The sequence below is a fragment of the Perna viridis genome, chromosome 9 (genome assembly GCF_037379345.1).
Source record: "Perna viridis isolate PV_CMFRI_1.1 ecotype Kerala chromosome 9, ASM3737934v1, whole genome shotgun sequence".
Classification (NCBI taxonomy): Eukaryota; Metazoa; Mollusca; class Bivalvia; order Mytilida; family Mytilidae; genus Perna; species Perna viridis.
Window position 1 is genome coordinate 19,922,327 of NC_142453.1, and position 21,034 is coordinate 19,943,360.

Here is a 21,034-nt window from a genome sequence, read left to right on the forward strand (position 1 = left end):
GCAAACACTTATTACTGTAAAAACTTTGCAACCACAAAAACCTTAATTCATTAATCTTGGATTTTATCCATAATAAAATAACCTAACACTAAAACCATTTCTTTATATACTAGCTCAACGTGTGTCGATGTGTGCGAGGTAAAACTACTGCAAAAGTATCATTTGAGGGCTTAGTCAACATTGATACACATGTAAACTACGTTTGACTTATACTTTCATGTTAAAATTACCAGTTTTTCCTGGCACAGATGTTGGTAATACCAGATAGATGATTAGAAAAACCATATGGACTATCTGAAATTGGAAAATACATGATTCATCATTTAAAGTGTACAAAGCACAGAAGCCAAACAAATAAATAAACTGTAAAACTTTAAATTCATCACTAATTATAATGTATATAAAATGTCCATGGGAGACTAGAAATGATGAACAAGATAATATCAAAAGATTAAGGAATCTTCGTCTCAACAATATATATGTATAAACGATTGTCATAATTTTGGGAATATCAATGACAACACAAATGAAGAATGACATTTGAATATTTATGGTATTGTCCTATTTATGTTTGACAGTGTGTGTTATGAACCGTTCGTCGTAAGAATTCGAAACACAGCTATTGAATAGTTATTATGTGTAATTATTTTATTAGAATCATGCAATTTGGGAAAAATCAGAAACATGCCAATCAAAAACCCACCGATCTTATAATATAATTTTACTCAGGATGCTTTCTGTATTTGAAAAGACTTATTTGATCTCTACATCACTGAATGTGACCATAAATTTTTCAATATATTGCTGGAACAAATGCGGTTTTGACATCGTTATCGGTCCCTTAAATGTTCATTTTAAATACATTTCATTGACATTATAACTCAATTCACCAAAATGATATGGACAATCTTGTTTTTTCCCTTCATTCTGATGATTCAAATAGTCAAATTACACATTCAAAATTGTTGGTTTTTTTGTTTTCGTGTTTCACCCACTGCTCGATTCCTACAGAGACGGACACCTAATGTTTTAACATGTTAATTTGTTACACCAAGGTCTGACCGTCTTCTAACTCGCCCATTCTGATGTTTATTTATGGAAATTCATTTTGTATGCTTGTTTCTTTTTTTGAAAGAAAACTAGATACGTAATTAATTTTGTTTCAAACCATATAGACATTTTAAATGATAAATTAACGTTTGTTTGGTGACCATAAATGTGCCCCCTCAAGTGTGTTATTCGTTATTATAGAATCGAGATGTAAAATGTAATTGTCAAATGATAGCAATTGCATAGAACTCAACTTTTAACTTGTCCTCTTAATTTTTTTCTGTTTCTATTTTTGTTTTGGTCTTATTTGACGTATTTACGAATATGTTTGAACAATACAGTATATGTTTGTCAATATTTGCCGTTGTGAACAGATACTCATTATTGAAGCATTGGTATCCTATTTATCTGATGAAATGCGTTTCAAGTTAACAAACCAAATATTCCTACGAAACACATCTTTTTTATGAAAAATTAGACGTATTTTCTAATCTAGTTGTTCTCAATAAAACAATTCATTTTTTTCTTGCATATTTCTGTAAAAATAAACCTGATTATTATATATTTATTATATATATAGCAGTGTTTTATCGAATGTTCCCAGTGTAATAAATTTCGATAATTCACACCGTGAAATAAATTTGATAATTTCGCTCTCCGACTTTCTCCAACAAAAACGTTACACCCTTGATATCAATCCACCAATCACAGAATTCAAAATTCGTGTTGAGAACATCGATGAATTATGAAGAAAATGTTTATATAAAAACGATAATCAATTGGTTATCGTGAATAATCAAAATATGATCACTTGTGCCAAGAACGGTAGAGGATTTAAGCGTTCTTAGGCACTCGTGATAATATTTTGGTTACTTACTCTTTCCAGTAAATTATCCTATTATTATTAATTTGGTAAGACGTTCAATTTGAATTTAGTGATACAGTTACGTACGTAGAATTATATAATACTATCACTATTGCATCCAATTATTCGACGCTAATCAAACTAAAACTCATAAATTATTGTCTATTACACATTGTTATACCCAAATACGTTCCAGAGAACAGAACTAGCAGTTGGCATTACATGTAGAATGACTTACCTTCATCTTGTTAAATACATGTACGTCACAGTGTGTAAAGACAAGTACAGGTAACTCTAGAATGTGTTCAAACTACTTTAAATCTTTGCTAGTGATCTGTAATATTGAATAGGTTTAAAGCTTTTTTTTTCTTTTTCTTGTCAAATCAAAAATGAAAAAAAAAATAACAAAAGATGTTGCCTTAATTGAACTTTGTTTCACCCGGTATCGCTTGAATTAAGATACGACATCAGAACTTTTATGTTCATTGTTTAATTCAACAAGCTTACTTTGAATTTTTTTCAGCATTTCATATTGAATAACACTACTTCTTTGATTTGTGATGAAACAAGACTTCTTAAAATTTATTAATTAAAAGAAGAACCCTTTATATCGGTTTTTCCTTGGGTAAATATAAAAAAAATATTAGAATTATTGCATATTTTCATATTCCGGCCTATAGTAATGTGCGCTTTGTAGATGAACAAATTGGTGAAAACAAGATTAAAGTATATATTTTGAAAAATGTATACTGATATTGTGAAGTAAATGTTGTTAAATCCTATCATAATATCGCCTTGCTTTCTTATAAACTTATAAAAATGTTTCAACCTCCAGAACTGGCCCGTATTTGTTCCATAAAACCAGAATTTCAAGTTAATATTCTGTAAATTCCACTTACTAGAGTCGTTTTTATTTTTTATTTTTTATTTTTTTTGGTCACCACAACTTACATTTGAATGTCATCTTTACATTTAATTCCATTATGTGAAAGATACACACAAAGATCACAACATCGTGAGAGTTCCAAGTTTTATTCAAGGAAAACAAGCTAATAAATAGAGAAACAGAAACGTTCATCGTATTTCGTGTCATGGACAATTCCCTACATCCCGGTAGTCTATATACTTGAAAAAGCTTAGCGATCCGTGTGCTTTTAATCTGTAAATATAGCCATCTCAAGTGTAGAAAGGCCGTGTAAGATTATATATTAAGGTAAGTTCTGTTGCCGTCAAACATTCAACACGATGTTAATAACTGTTCTTATTTGTATCTAAATGGTTTTTATTATGCTTAAATTTTTAAATGAAAATAAACCTTTCTTTACTAAGCCCTTCCTTAGATGCCAATATAAGAAACACTGTATCAGCATATTAAAAAAGCAGGACAATTATTAATTAAATTAATGTTATAAACCAATCTTTAACATAAACTTAGATTTCACCTTTTCAAAAAAAGAAAATACATGCAATTTATTTTTTTCATTTGTGTACCTATACCATATATATATGAGTTTGAGAGATATTCTTAAAAATCAAGGATTTACAACCTAGAATACAAAACTTCGTATTATAATATACCGGAAATAGTTATTACGGTTATTTCCACCCTTCCGATTTTTACCTGGTTAAATCTGTTTTAAGAACTGTCCTTTTGGACGATTCCTCTTGACTATTGGTACTTAAATGTTTACTCTTCAGTAACATCTTGAGTTCTTCAATTAGTTATTATCCAAGACACGGATATGAACTCTGTTTGTTCGGGGTTCTTGACTTAGTATACAGTACATGGAAGGTGTATTTCCTATGTTTTCTCAGTATATTTTGACTTTGTTACGTGGTTAAATGACACATGTTCTTCTTTCCATCTCTCTTTTTTCTTAAAGCAGTGATTGAAGGACGTAAACACTTATTTTTGTATACCTATCATTCAACGATTCGTTAAAAATGTAATAAAATGTGTCCACGATGCTGGTATTATCACAATGCCTTCCAAATATTTTCGTGTAGTTATTTATATTTAATTGTGGATTTTTGAACTATTACAGAGCATAACTTATGTTATAGTGATAATAACTACATACATGCATTCTGATTTGATATAAAATAAATAAAACCCTTTCTACTAAAACCCAAGCATACATAAAAGTTAGTATGTAATTATAACTTTTCGAAAATCCATTTTGGGGGCCAGTGTAGCGTCAGCACATTACCCGCCACCTAAGGCATCCTTATTTTGGAAAGTTAATTTTGATGTCAAATGGTTTTGGTCTTTACATTAAAAGAACCTGATTTGTATTAAGTATACTTTTTTATCCAGCAAAATCATTGTAACAAATTTGCTGGAATGTTGATTTTAATGGCCCCGTCCTGTGAAATTAGCATACTTTTCATCACTAGTATAATAAAATTTGTCAGCATATGTAGTTATATTCATATACTGGTTTTCTGTACAAATCAAACTAAGCATTATTCCGATGTCAATGTTTGACATCCGAGGAATATCTTAATGCAGTTACTACTCTTCTTAAACCCGGAAATGTAAGAGCGGGACACGTTGTTATATGTCTATGTTTAAAGAAACAAAAAGGGGTATGTTTGGTTTCTCTCAAATTTAGCCCTTAAAAAAAACTTTGTCAAAACAGTTTTGGTTTTACATACAAACAAACTAACAAAATATATGCTTACTTTGCATATAACCCATGCAGAAAGTAGTGGAAAATAAACATGACAGTGCAAAGTTTGATAAACTGATGAAAAAAAAGATAGATAGTATTGCATTTTCGACGCAGTAGATTTCGGTCACATGCGTCGATAACTTAGAGTTTCAAAATATAAAAGCCAATAGTACCATAAAAAATTTAGAACAAAATATTTAGCTTATTTAGACACACAAGGAAAAAAGACGTATTGGTCTGCTAAATCTCGTATTGGCGCACTTTCGTCTTTTGTTATGTTTTTGTTTTTTTGTTTTTTTTTTGTTTTTATTTTTGTTTTTGTTTTTTTATATAGGCAGTTTTGTTCATCTTTGTCGAATATTCGAACCGTAGTCCATAAAATGTTTTATTTTCGAGGTAAAGACTAATGTAACGGTGTAATGTTATTTTCCAAATCAAATCACTTACATGAAGATGAGAGGAGTATAAAAATAAAACTTGTTAAAATGTATGGGCATTGATTAGTTCTTTACATGATTGTTCTTGCAAGCTATATCAAATGGCGACCATCCATTTTTTGTACACTTATTCATATCTGCGATGTGTTTTATTAGTTCTTTGACAATTTCATCATTTCCGTTATAACATGCTATGAATAGTGAAGTACAACCGTCAATATTTCCAGGATTTATATCGATGTCTGAATACTTGAGTAGTTCTAACACTATATCTTCATGATTGTAATAGCATGCAATTTGCAAGGGAGACCATCCGTCTTCTTCACGCTGGTTGATATCTGAGTTGTATTTGATCAGTTCTCTGATGCTTTCAATATGTCCCTGACGACACGCCATACACAACGAAGTACTACCTTCATTTTTACAGGTATCAATATCAATGCTTGTACATCTGAGGAATTGACGGACAACATCTAAATGGTTGTTGAAGCAAGCTGCATGCAAAATAGACCATCCGTTTTCTGTTGTCATGGTTATATCTGCATATTGTTCTAATAGGAAATTTATAACCAATACGTGCCCGTTCCAACTTGCTGCATATAGAGGGTTGCTCCAGTATCTCTACATATGTTAATATTTGCAGAGTTCTTCATCAGCTCTTTTACGATATCTATATGTCCCTTCTGGCATGCCATATATAATGGAGTACAACCGTTGTTTTCATGATGATTAATTTTGATGTCTTTTGAATTTAAAAGTTCTTTAAGTATTTCTATTTGATTGTAAAATGAAGCTACTGTTAATGGTGACCGACCGTCTCTTGTACATTTAGACAAATATACTGAAAGTTGCAATAATTCCTTAATTCTGTTTTCCATGTCTGGTCTTTGTCCCTGGATTACATTCTTTTGATTACCGCTATAACCTTGGTTCCCTTGATTACCCTTTCAGAAGTGATAAAAACATAAAAGAATCGGCCTTCAAACCCGAATATAGAAGTAAGTCTTATTGCAGTTGCTGAACAATAATAAAATGAAATAGTATTTCGTAAAATTGTTAGAAGAACACTAAAACAGAAAACGGTGTTACCGTTATTGATAGACTAATTGATGTCGATATCTGTACATTTAAATAATTCTTTTACCACGTCTAAGCGATTTTTTAAACACGCTCTATGTAAAGACGACTATCCGTCTTCTGCAGATTTTGTTCTATTTGCTGAATTTTGTATCAATTCTCTTACAACCACAACATGTCAGTTTTTACTCGCTTTGTTGAGAGGGGAAGCTCCAGAATATCTACATTTATCTTTTTCTGCTGAGTAGTTATTTGAATGCTTTAGAATATAACAAGATCACACAAATTGTTTCTCAATAACTAAAAATTATTATCAATAAAAACAAAATGAATACTGAGACTTTATTTGCATGTCATTGAGCCCCAATCTCTTTAAACACACATACCGTATTTGTAAACATCTAACAAAATTCTTCAACTGTTCATCAAACTAAAATGCTTGGCATTTTCTTAAATCTATCTAACTGATCAATAATCGGTACTATTTTATTTTATGTTACATGTTTTGTTTTGTTTTGTTTTTTTTTTTTTTGTCTTTTTTTACTGTTCTAATATTCCCTCTTGCTGCTTTAAATGTAATATAAACTATTCAAAATTGATGTAGCGCTTACTGCGATCTTTTGAGTTGTTCTAGTAAGTTATTACATTCTTAAGGCGACAAACTTTGTTTAATTTAATGTATATGTGTATGCATATAAAAACTATTGTGTTACTTCAATTATTGCACGAAAACATTTTTTTACCAGATGCCAATACCTTAAAACATTCTACAAATATTGTTTACTAGATTATTGAGCAATGTAACTTAGATGACTTACAAACTATGACAAATAGAAGCAGTGTTCGAGTACCGTCAATGCTGCCTGTTTCTTCCTTACAATCTATGCAAATGATTAATTACCCGTCTTACCAATATCAAGATAGACCCTGCATGTAAGACTGTGCAATTATAGGACATTTTCTAAACAAGTATGTACCAGAATATCTTGCATTAGTCATTAATGCACTTACCCACAAATAACACTTCGTGCATATTATTATAGGAAACAGATGAATTTAACAATACAATAAAATGTTAAAAGTGCTAAGACATTACCTTTTTCACGATGACGAAATTTTGTATGTTTTATTCAAGTTATGATGATTTCATAGAAATATTATGAGGTTTGCCTTTGTACAATAAACCATGTCACTCTCAAAATATCTTAGATTTCGACAAAAGGGGTCAAAATATCCTACACAGAAACATGTCACTTATTCAAACTGTTGGTTTTTTATTTGGGGGCGGGAATCATTCGTATTTACATATATTGAATATCAGAATACATGTTAATCACCCATGAACTGCCATAAGATGAGTAAAGAAATTCTACATTTGACTTACTTTTATGTAATATCCATATTTGTTTTCAAACGTTTATTTCAAAGGAACATATATATATTGTAGTTGATACAAACCAAAAAGAAGACCTTTGTATAAAAATATATATTACCAAAGGAAAATTTCGAATTTTCCAAATTCAGTACATATTTTATACTAAATGCCCATTTTTGTTTAAAGTCCATTTCCATGAAGGACAGGTGACCCCAAATTTATTTTGATAGATGAAAAAGCTCGTCAAAATGTGGATATCGTGATTTTAATGTTGCAAAAATGTACACCATGTTTCTGTGTAAAAATGCATGTTGACATTATGCATTATTACTGATATTTTATCCCATAAAAGGTAAAAATCATATACTTGGTACTCATTTTCTTATCTGATTATAATGCTGTACGATATTTTGTCCCGAAAACTTCCAAGTGCTTTGATTAACTGTGAATTGTAGGTGTACTTAAGTAGCTGTCCGCCTAAGAATCATGCAAAATACAAAAAAAAAGTGATACATTGGGAATTATATATATTTTTTTTAATTTCTTGTGACTAATTATGTGGTATAACTGTGGAGATTTTTCATATTTGGTCATTACATTTGAATCTTAATTGGTCACACCGCAGTATTGAATGTCAGGGGTATTCCAGTTTTCATTGTAAATCATTTTAAAAAATGAACTTGAGTGTTGGAAGTGCAGCAAGGGGATTCAAACCTAGTCAAGAAACCATATCAACAGAGGCAGATTTGTTGTGTTTGCGAGTTGGACTCTTTACTACTAACCATGCATTAACTATATGTCCACACCATCGTGCAAAACTTGGTATGGACTTCAGACAAGGGAAGCTATGCAGTCACCCCTCACATAGCGGTAAAGGGAAACATTCAGGGGATTATCAGGTTATCACAGTCAATGGCTGTTGCAAGAACATGGAATGTTTGTTCCTGTTGGAAGTGGTAATTTTATTACAATTATATTTTCTACAAACTATGAAAAAATAAATATTTTCATGAACTTGGTAATGTTGATTGATGCATTGGTGCTTGTTACTGTTTATGCATCTAGTTGTGCTGTTCAGGACATTGCAAAGTTATATAAAAATGCATGTGAAAATATGTACCAAATAATGTCAGTCGTTTTTCTTGAAAAAAAATATCACATATCTCTTGAAGAAGTAAGACAATTCGATGGGCTACACATAGAATGTCTTTGACAAATAGACATGAATAGCTACATGTATCAAAAGTTCAAGAAATTTGTATGGAAGAGTTTGTTAAATACAATTACAATTGTGTCAGCATATTATTCGCATCAAAAGTACCAAGGATTTTAATAGCATTACTTGTAATTTAAATTTACACAGAAGAAAAATTTTACTTCTATTTTTCATAGGAATTTGCTATCAATGCTACCTGAAGTTCCCTAAACAAGAAAACAATGACTTTGAAGACAGAACACAAGGTAAGGGGCTATGTAAAGACTTGATAAATGTACAATATCCCATTGCATTGATTGATATTAAAAACTTTGAAAATAGACCAATTTAAATGAACTTCAGAATTTCAATGTGCCATTCTGTAATACCTATCGTTAAAAATTTGAATGGGATATTTTCAGATGGAATGTGATAAATGGCACATGCCCTCTCCTGTAATCCTAACCACTGTCAAGAAAACTGTATAGGGTTATTAAACAACCACGAGGATAACCTGTCATATGTATATTTATGGTACAAATATACCATAAATATTGTGATATCTGAACAAGGTCATCATTAAGATGTAATGTTTTGTATATGTACATAGAAATATTACCTCTCTGATACTAAATGTCAATTATGTATTTTTGTTTCTGTTTCAAAGGTGCATATTTATTCTGTTAACCAGCCACCTACATGTACCTACCAATAATACATACAACTTGGTGGGGAAATATAAAAAAAAACTTTCTTGTTTATTACAGTTTTCTTAATATAATATCCTTAGTCTTGAATGGTTATATATAAATACTACACGAAAATTACAAAAGCTTCACTCCAATTTCATTACGTTTTATTTTTTTACAATAATTCAAGGACATATAAATTATCTATCAAAATAATGTTTCATGGTCAGTTTTGACATTTCGAATTGTGTCCTCTCTTGTTTTCCATTCAATTTTATCTATTACAGAGTTATCAGTACCTGTACTTGTGGAAGAAACTGACCAAGTTCTCGAGAGCGTCATGATGTCAGAAATGTCCAATCACATGTAATTATGAGTATAATGTGACCTGTAGTATTTATGTATAAAATTTGATAGACCTTACATTTATTTCCTGGACTTGGAAATGTTATTCCTCTTTGGAGATGCTGCACTCAAAAAAAATAAAAAGGTTCTGCCTTAAGAATGCATATAGGCTCTCTCAAACAGATGCATTACTGAATAAAGTAAAGTTGATTAAGAGGAATGCAGGACAAAAGCCTGTATATTCTAATGGTTCATGAGAATCATCTGTTTTTATGACCACTAGGTATATGTAAAACATACATAACACTGATATGTATTTATAATTTCTATTTCTTACAACTCAGCAAATATTCATATGTGCTGAATTATTTTCAGTCTGAAGATAATGACACAGCAAGCCTCTGACTTAAGGACACAAACTCACTTCCTTCAAGTATGAATGTAAGTTACACTTCTGTTTATATTCCTTTATAGATCTAGGACAAAGTAATATTCCACCTAAAACTTTAGAATCATTGAGACTATGTTTTCAGTCTGACATGAATATAAACTTTAATACAGAGATCTTCACTGAGTTTCTTATGTTTAACAAAATCAAAATCTATTTATAGTTCATAGCTCTTATCTGAAAATTTTGTTAAATTATTCATAAAAAATCAAATTGATGTTAAACTGTAAAAGGCCTGACTGTTTATTTTTTTAAAATATAAATATATACAACTTTATTTTATTTTCAAAGGTTGCCCCTGCCTCATATTAAACACCTCACAATTAAATTTAGATGAACTCCTATATCAATCTAATGTGTAAATTACCTCAAAGACACTGTTTATCTAAGCATCAAGTATAGGCATACATAAATATCTAGACAGGACACACTACCTGCTTTTCATGCATTAATTTTTGAATATAGATAATTCTTTAATTCTATAATCTTTAATCATTAGGTCACATTTTACCCTTTAAGTTCACCTAATACTTATGAGATCTTCAGTACTGGTCCAAAGAAGCATGATGCATTTCATTTTTAATTGTAACTCATGTTTTTAAATTCCTAAAATACTCCTTGAAAACTTTAATATCACAAAATTCAAGTTAACCAACTTTCGCCTGATAATGTAACATCAATTTATTTTTCTCATTGATGTCTAAAATACAAATAAACTCAACACCATAAAAACTTATTTCAGATTAAATGCAGGTATTTTGATAAGTTGGAAAAGGATTTCATGTGATATGCCATTATCATATTTTATTGTCTGTCAGCAATTTCGTTGATCTACATGTACCCATATTGAATTTTATGCAATGTATTGTTTGCATTTTGAAATTATTTACATACTTTAATAAAAAATTTCTCCAAATAACATGTTTTGATTTTGTTGCACTCATATGCTAAATGCCGAGCTGTATTTTGTTTTTATTTTAAGACCTTTACTCCAAGGAAGGCAAGCAAAATCACTTATTTTTGACAGTCCATTGAACAATTATCCAACTTGAAACTCTAAATCATTATATTTGTTGGTGGGTTGAATAAATTTATGTCATCCTTTGAGATAAAGTAATTTTAAATGGAACAGACCTAATCAGGAAACACTTTATAATTAATAACGAACAAAAAATTGGTTTTTGTAGTCATAACAAGTGTCTAACTGGAGCACAGAGGACAGCAAAGAAGCTCCTTTGGAAAATATTAACACAGCCTTGTCATTGTTCTTAAATGGAAGGATAAGCCTTTGAGATATCAGTATTCGAAATGTTGGCTAAAGACCATACCAAACTTTACCATATTTGAAGGTTATAAGTATAATATATCAAATCAGAGCTGACAAAAATTATCAAAGTTGTTTTCTAATTATTGTTTCTAAAGGAGGTTAAAAGGTTTCACCTTCATCCTACAATTATGTCATAGTGTGGTACATGTAGTTCATATTCTTAAAGTTTTTTTTGCTTTGTAGGTGCTCAAGTTCCAAAGCCAGTAAAGTGGTGCAGACAAAGGATGGATCAGGAAAAATTGGCCCATGCACTTGATTTTCTTTTTAACCCTTTATTTCATCAAGTAAGCTATAGATAATGTATAAGATGATAACAACTGAAAGTCAGTTTTTTCATTGTCACATTCATTTGCTTAAATACTGATATGACCATGTTTAATTCCAGCAACAGGTTACCTTTTTTAAAATCATTTTCATTTATTAATAAAAATTTTGTTACCAACAAATTTTAATGCACTTATATAAACAGTGCACTATTCAACAATTCAACAAATTTCAACTGTACTTGCTCTCCACTTTTAAAGAAGGCAGAAAATATCAGTTATGTTAGCTCATATATTTTGGAAGTAACTTATATCTCACACTATAAACATATTGTTCACAGGTTAGCTCTTATGGCACAAAGGAGATGAAACATGATAGTGGTGAGAGAATTGAAACACCAATCTGATTCACATGTATAAAGCCTTTTGTAAAGAGTCAAATTTTGAACCTCTGTCAGAGTCATCTTTGTTCCAAATATTGCATGTGTATCCTGCATCTAAAAGAACCAGTCTTAAAGGACTTGATAACATCTCAGCTGATGGTGCTGCAGCCTTTGATACCATTGATGCAGTTATTAGTCAGATAAAGACATATATTACTGAGTAAGGTTGAATTTTTATTTTTTGATGGCATTCAAGTTGAAGTGCTTGTTCCTTGTATAACTTGTTTGTGGACAAACAATGATCCCTTTTATATCCCTTTTTTATTTTTTTTAAATAAATTGCATATGAAAATTCCTAGTGCATGTTCCATTTGAAGGCACAGGTTTATGGTTAGCTCTCCCTTACAGCAGAACTTTTTACACTTTTTTCTGAATAATAAATTTGGTGCTGCTGTAGTTCATAATGAATTGCAAGTTCCTATATTTAAGTGTGTCAAGAACTAGTGTTGTGTCTTCACTTTCCCAAAGTAAAGCTAGTTATAAATGCTTTTTGATGTATTTTGTAGTTTGAATGTGATAGACAGCCTCAGAAAGATTAAAGATGATGCTCAAGTATGCAAGTTGTATATAAAGACTGACTTTAAGCTCCACTTGACACTTGAAGACAAATGTCCAGACAATTGTGTAACATATGTCCTGTCTGATCCCCTGGATAGTAATTTGCGAGTAGCATGTTCACATGTCCATGACATGAAGTGTGATCAATGTAAACTTTTCCCTGTTTCCATGATGAAGCTTAAGAAAATCCTCACAGAATTGCAAGGTATTGATATGATCAGTCTAGTGCAACTTATTTTGTTTTGCTTTTTTATCTTAAACTGTAAAAAGAAGGTGAGTTTCAATTGAAATTTAATAACTCAATCTTATAATTTGCATATTATTCCAAGATTAAATAAGCATATTACTGGTATTGTGACATTATGAATAGACCAAAAGTGAAAATATAATTGTCTTCTTTTGTAAATCATTGTGATGGTCTTTTTATTGCTTTGTTTTTGGTTTTAATAGTGTTTGAGAAAAGGAAAGCATAATGTATCTGTACTATCTTTTTCCTTATTTGTGGACATATTTTCCAGAAGAGTTACAAAATTAACTCCTCAGAGACATAGAGCTATTCGAGTCACACATCATGTCTTGGAGACAACATGTAATTCGATGTTATAACCAAGACCGTGGACGCACTTCACTTCTTCATAAGATGAAGCCCAATGAGGTATTGATATTAATGGATTGGCTTTTTTTTTAGTTTTTGCCATCATCATTCAGGGAGAAACAGTCAGAATGGTTTGACCAAAAGGATCTAAACTGGCATGTTTGTGTATGCATATTCAAATACAATGGACTGAATCTAAAGGTACCATTGTTATGAGTTTATAAAGTTTATCCAAATTTTCTTTTAACTTTATATAAAGAGCTCTTAACTGACATTCTTTCACACTTCAAAACAAAACTTTGGGGTCACGTAAAACTTTTTTCTTACACAATTAGAAAACAAATCAACTAAATTTCGCTTTACATTTCTTTTGAACATTTTTCTACCCATTATCTCCCCTTAGAAAGGATTTTACAGCCAATTATCTCTCCTCGAAAGGGGCTTTGTAAAAATAAATGTTTTTAATTTTACCATTCTAGTTTAAATGTAAAAAAAAATAATTTCAAATAATTTAGATATATTATTTTTACATCATTTCAAATACTATTAGTTAATAGAAAATATATATTTATAAGGTAGTATATACTTATAAAAAATAAAAAAAGGTATATTATAATGTGGATTAAGGAAGAAGTATTGTATTTTATATTTACAGCTTAGGACTTATGTACACGTTTTTGATTTTGTTCGACAAGATTGGTTTGCTGTTGCTTCCATTCTTGAGCATACTTTGCTTTGAAAGTGGATCGAGGAGTGATTCTTGAAATTAATAATTTTGGAGGACAATTTTTCGCAAACGTTTAAAACTGAACATCAAAGTTTATATTCTTGCAATTGCTGACAACCTGATGAAATATAAAAATACTAAAAATGTGCCAAAATTACTTTTGTAGTTTCAAAAAATAAACTTCGAATTTTTACCTTAAAGCACACTAAATATTTTTTGGAAACATTCAAAGATAAAACAATTTAATGTATGGTTGGTGTCAGGGATTGTAATTCAACTTTTTGCAAATGAATTCAGAAGTTCTCAGTATGTCACGCATTCACACTGATTTGTTTGTAAAGTGGTCAAAATTGTTACATGTTTTTTTATCTTTCGACTTCTATCTACCATCAAAGATATGTACTTTACTTTCAGGTCTTTACATCAGAAGGTACGATTTTAGCGAATCACAGGATGGGAAGTCATATTGTGACGCAAAGATTGCCCATATGAGGAGCAAATTCCGTCAGTTTGTGTCAGCTGGAAATGATGTGAAGACAGCCAGTGAGATGAAGACAGCCTTAGATTCACTTGGGGGAGTAGCAGGATGCCAGATTGCCAACGTTGATATAAGTGATGAAGAATCAAATAGACCAAAGAGCACATGGAAAGGAATTACAAAAATCTCAAACATACAACTGAGGTATGGATTTTATGGAATTATTTAGTATTGTTGTCCTGTATTTGTTTCTGTGCATTTACGTAGCCCCACTTACCATCTACAGATATGTGGTTTTAGTGTAGCGTGCTTACTTTAAGTTTGAGAAGTCATGGAATCATTCCCAAACCAAGTCACACCTAAGACATTAAAATTAGTTGTCACCAATGGAAATTAAATCTTAATTGCAATATTTATAAATGGATATTAAATCTTAAGCCTTACCATGCTGGAACCGTATATATATGGTCATGGGCTGTCTTTCTGATTTTTGGGTTCTGGCAAGTTGATTTTCAGCTTTGGAAATCAACTTTTGATTTCATATGCAAGCAGAATGAATGTGCTTTAAAATGAGGCTATATATAACATTTTTTGTAGCAAAAATAGGGACTTGACCGCAGAACAAGAGGTCATGAGTTAAAAAGGCCACAACAAATTGTGATTTCTTTAGGGGTAGTGATCAATTTGCGGCCCTAACAACAGCAGAACGGATCCATTGTGCTTCATTTCACTTGGTTTCTACAGAATAATGATGTTTTTCACCACTCCAACGATGTCAACCCCATATACTAACTACTACCAGTTTTGAGTCATTCTGAAGACAAAAATTGCAAAAAATATTCATATCTTCTCATGAATGACTCTTCTGGGGCCTCCTGACCTTCCACTTACGGCTGTAATGAACAATTTTTGGTTTAAATTATCATCAGAGGGAACAAGCTTTTGAAAATTTGCACTTTGGACACTGCCTTACCCCTAGTGGACGCCACATAGGGTGAAAATGACTGAAAATGACCATTTTCAGGCAACAGACCCATTTTCCCATGCATGCCCATATACCCTCTCATCATTTCATCACCCCATACACCCCACCCTGTGATCACCTACGTTTAACTTATATAAAACAATAAGCATCAGCACCATGATGCAACTAATTTGCATATAATTTGCATAAGTTTGCAAAATATAGAAATCTATACATTTTTTCAAACAATTTGGCATAGTGAGTGTTAATTGATTTGTTTTAAAACCAATACTGGTGCACTGACATTGATGTAATGTGCCCCATGTTATGATGTTTTCAATGTGTAATTCATGATTGTCAACAGAATGAGCTTACTAGAATGCACAAATTATTATTTTCAGGTGCAATATGTTACTTGTACTTAAAATTTGTAAAGTAACCTAAATATCTTTTATGGTTTTTAGGGATAACAAAATTATATCATGGAAATCTTTTGAGATTGGAAAAGGAAAAAACCACAGTGAAGAAGAATTAAAGAAAGTCTGTCCATCACCTCCATCATATTTTAGATGTTCATAGAACATTCACTTTGTCATCAAAAAGATGGTATGATTTCAATAAAGCAAAGAGTTGACTTAAATGAACAGATTGGTGAAATACAAAACCCCGAGACAACATTTAAGCAAGAAACAACAAGTGTTAACAGGATATTTTCTTGCATAGAACCTGGTTGTTCGAGAGTTTTTCAATCTTTCTTGAATTTAGAATCTCAATTACTTGTTGGCAAACACAGAATAGAAAAAAAAACAGGCAATCTTCTTTTGACAATGTAAAAATTAAATGGAAAGATTCTTGTTTAAACATAGTTGAACATTCTGTTTTATCCAAGAATATACAATTGGACCATGGCACTTCATCAGCAGAAATGGGTTGGGCACTTAAAAAAGAAAGGAAAAGCACACGCTTTGACGAAAGGACTAAAGACTACCTGAGAGGAATTTTTGCAGGAGGGGAGGGTATTGGAAGAAAAGCCAATCCAGCTGACGTTGCTAGAAATATGAGAGTGTGTAGGGATGAATCAGGACAAAAAAATGCTTTCTCCCTGTCAGTACCTGTTGCCAAGTCAAATTGCGTCATTTTTTTCAAGACTCTCATTTCAGTTTCGTCATCCAAGACCAACAGAGGAAGATGACCTAGAATCTGCTATTCTAATGATAGATGTCATGGGAGCAATGCAAGCTGTAAACTCGGATTAACAATTTTCATAAATGTTACTTTTGATTTACTTAATTTGATTCATATTACCACTGGACTAGTGGAAGCAATATCAGAAAAATCTTGTCTGTCCATCCATTCATTGGAATTTCTTTGTCTTATCTTGTCTCTCAATTGAAGGATTTAGGATATGGCTTTATATAGATAAAGAATATGTTACACGTGGTTGTAGTTATTGTTTGTAGTCATTTTATTTATTTTGTTTATTGGATTTTGATATATATGGAATGATATAGAAAGTGTTTTCATAAAAAAATATCTGCTCTGAATGGAATGAAGGATGTAAAAGTCGGCCAAGTCACTTTATATAAATGGGAAACACATGTACATGTATGTGATTATGGTTGCTTTGTGGTAGAAATTTCAAGTTTGTAGGAATTTTGCCATTTATTCACTATTTTGCATGATAGAAAATTTTTCAAAGTCTAGGCTGCAACTGAACAGATTTATTTCAATTCTTACTATTTTATGTGTAATCTATTAAGTGGTAAGGACACTTTTCGTGAGACATGAGTGCAACCTGCTGCAAACCTGTTATTTGGTGTAACATTTATACTTCCGTTGATATGCTTATTCATGAGAAAAAATTGAACATTTAAATTGGTTCAATTATAATGATCTTATCGTACATTTGTATGATTGCATACTTCTATGGGTTTGTACAGGGATGTGTTTCCATAGAAACCATTGCATTAAAATGTGTTTATAAGGACTTGTTATATGTTCTGTCTGTTGTTAAACTGTTAAACAAGATGAATTTAATACATAAATTGATGTGCTTAATCTGGTGGCATGGCATTTGCAAAAACAGAAAGTATTGATATAAAAATGACTTTTTTTCCGAAAAATCTGAAGGAGGCTACATTTTTTTTTATTTAAGATATGTTGAAGGCTAAATTTTGATATCCCCGTGTTCTTAGGAGATATTAGATCACAAAAAACCTTGATTTTTCATGTTTTTATAAAGTCAAAAAGACCTATTTTAGTTGTCATGGCAACTGCAGTTGCGCAAAAGATATTGATTGCCTACATATTTCATTTTATATATTAATTCTACTACTTTCCCCATATGATATAAGATTTAACAAAACAATAGTGTTTTTTCTGTAAATTTACTAAAAAAAAACAGAAAATGAAGTTTTACAGACTCATATAGCGGGGGTGGCTATGGAGGTTTGTTACCATAGCAACAACATGACTAACACATATTTTTTTTTCATATTTTTCAATGTTTTGGACGAAAATGAAATAAATTATAAGTATAAAACCATTTTTATTGTCTATCAGTGTAGCACCTTTTGCATGATTCTTAGATGGACAGGTACTAAATATGTAATATGTTTTTATTTGTCGTGTCACAATATTATAATAAGGGTGCATTTGTTTAGTTTAGTTTAGTTTAGTTTTAAGAAAACTCAGCCGCAGATTACTGCGTAACAGGAGTAAATGCAGATAGATACATATAAATATTGGACAATATTAATCACATACATGTACGAAGACAAAACAATGAATCATTACATGAACATACAAATGATAAAACAACTTTTAGATGTTTTGAATGAAAATTGATAAATTATCAATACTTTTACATTACAAAATTTTAACATGCCATACATTTTTCTCTATTAGGATACCTAATATAATAACTCGGAATAAATTTTCTTCTGATATCTAAAACTATATTGTTTTTACATTCAAATAAATAATGATATTCGTCCCCAAGACCAAATCCACATACTGTACACAATCGTTCGTCCCTTGGTATATTCCGCCATCTATCAGTTTCGATAGGAAATTTAATATTACAAATCCTTAATTTACAAATATGTACCTGTCGCCCCGATTTTAGTTTTAAAAGATAAAGTTCCAATCGAAATATTCGTTTTTAAAATTAGAGTAATATTCCCCTTTAGATGAATTGTTCATATCAGTGAACAATCTTTGGATAAACTGGTCTTGGAGATGCTGTGTAATATTAATCTTTAAAAGTTAAAATTGACATTTTCTTGAATATTCCATATTTCACTATAACCACAATCATCAAATATAGACTTTATATAATTAATCTAATAAAAATTAAAGTTATCATGCTCACTTAAGTACAGTACTAATTTGTATAATTTTCCTTACAATTTACTCTCATTAGAAGCTACTCTATGCCATAAATACACCATTTTTAATTTAATATGTTCTTCATGTGGGAATCTCCCAAGTTCCCCATATACCATAAAATTTGGTGTAGATGATCTTACACCCAATAAGCGTTTACAAAATTGAAGATATAATTCTTCAACAGTAGCCTTATTTTCAAACCCTCATATTTCTGAAGAATATGTTAAAATAGGAACAACCAAAACATCAAACAAAATTCATTGAATGTCAATGAGAATAGACATATTTTGTATCTTTTTGTATAGAGCATACAGGGCTTTTTGAGCCTCATCAATCAAGTTCTTTCTTGCTTGTGCAAAATTACCATTATAGCTAAATAAAAGCCCAAAATAGACATATGAATCCTTTATTTCAAAGTTTTCGTTGGACAATTTAAAAAAGATATTTCTTGTAAATTTCCTTTTTGAAAAAAAGCACTACCTTTGTTTTTGTTACATTTACACTAAATTTCCGAACTCTACCATCTTTTTTTCAAAAGAAAAGACAGTTTTAGAAACTTTCAACCATCTACGGAATTTTCATTAAGATATTCCTCCAAGTCGTTGAGGTATAAGGCAAAGAGAAAGGGGATAACTTTTCTCCCTGCCTTACACTGATTTCACACGGGAAAAAAACTGTTTTTAATTCCCCATTTCTAACACAATATTTAATGTCCGTATAATTGTTTAATATAATATAATATTAAACATTTTCGCACCAATATTTTTACAGTTCACGATTTACGCCATAAACCCACCCTCCATACCGTATCAAACGCTTTTCTATAATCCACAAAACCACAATTTTTTTCCCAAACTCAAATACAATGAAATTAATGCATGCATAACAAACATACTATCTTGAACTGAATAGCCCTTACGAAAACCACCCTGGGCATCCGTAATTAAACCAATTTCGTCCGACAACTCGAATTTAAAATACAATGTAGGCGTAAACACTTTCCCCAAGTTTGAAGTAAATTGTCATGGTAATTATCTCCGTTAAATGGGTCACCCTTGTTTTTGTATAACAGTTTAATAATTCCAATCAACCAAGAATCAGGGACAATTCCTGAGTTAATTGAAAAGTTTCAAATAAATATGGAGAAACTTATTTACCGTGCATTTAATATATTCACTAACAACTTCATCATCCCCGGAGCTTTCCCATTAAATAATTTTTGTACTGCTGACAAAATTTCATCTTCTGTAATCTAAAATATCAGCAATATCCTGATTATCAATATTTTGCAACAAATCCTCAATATTATCGTCCCCAATGTCATCACTTCTGTTAGGGGCTTTAAAATAATCGTACAGTTGTTCGACCCCCTTTTTCAAATCGTTTCAAAATTTTCCAAAATTGTTTGGAGTCCGATCTCGACACATTCCGCAGATCAGGCTCCAATTCATGTTTGAAGCTTCTGAAACTTTTATTTAATTCAACTTTATATACCTCCCCGATAGTTTCATAGCATCCTGATTTTCTTTATTCTTTATAAACTATAACTATTTTTTGCCCTGTGGAAGCTTTTCGCTTATCCTTACGTGCCCCAATAGAACCAACCTTGGTTTGTTTTATTTCTCCCCTTCGGTCTCTTAGGAGATGAAAATACCTTATCAGCATTAGTTTCATAAGATCACAAAGTTCGCCAACAACAGTATTTATACGTATATTTAGATCATCACCTTGACCTAGATTACCTTCAGCGGACAACAAAGACGATATTTGATCTAGTTTTGTGAGGTCACTAAGAATTGACTCAATGAATAAGTCTTTCTTATCGTCACGCTACCTAACATGCTTTGGAGTATTATTACAATTATCATCGCAATGTGTAGTACTACATGTGTTCGCTTGAGCGTGAAAACAAAAATACAAATCGCAATGGACATCGGAAAATAAGGGATTAAAATCCAATACATTGAATTCGTTTATTAAAGGGATCACTTTAGAAGACAAAAGTAAATAATCCACCAAGGACACATTATGACACGTAACTAATCCTTTCATTTAATCATTTCCAGGTAATCTACTATAACCTATATACAAATTATTTTTTATTCGTAATTATTGGGCGATGAGCTATCTCTA

General features: G+C 31.0%; 1 protein-coding gene across 1 annotated transcript in view; it reads right to left on the reverse strand.

The window, feature by feature from the left end:
- Nucleotides 1-226: 226 nt before the first annotated feature.
- Nucleotides 227-21,034, reverse strand: part of LOC148607241 (uncharacterized) — a 42,103-nt gene continuing 21,295 nt past the window's right edge. The window contains exons 11-12 of the mRNA XM_088543509.1: nt 5,237-5,478; nt 227-294 (exon numbers count right to left, since the gene is read on the reverse strand). Of these exons, the coding sequence (XP_088399635.1) occupies nt 227-294; nt 5,237-5,478 (310 nt within the window). The remainder of the gene's footprint in view (nt 295-5,236; nt 5,479-21,034) is intronic.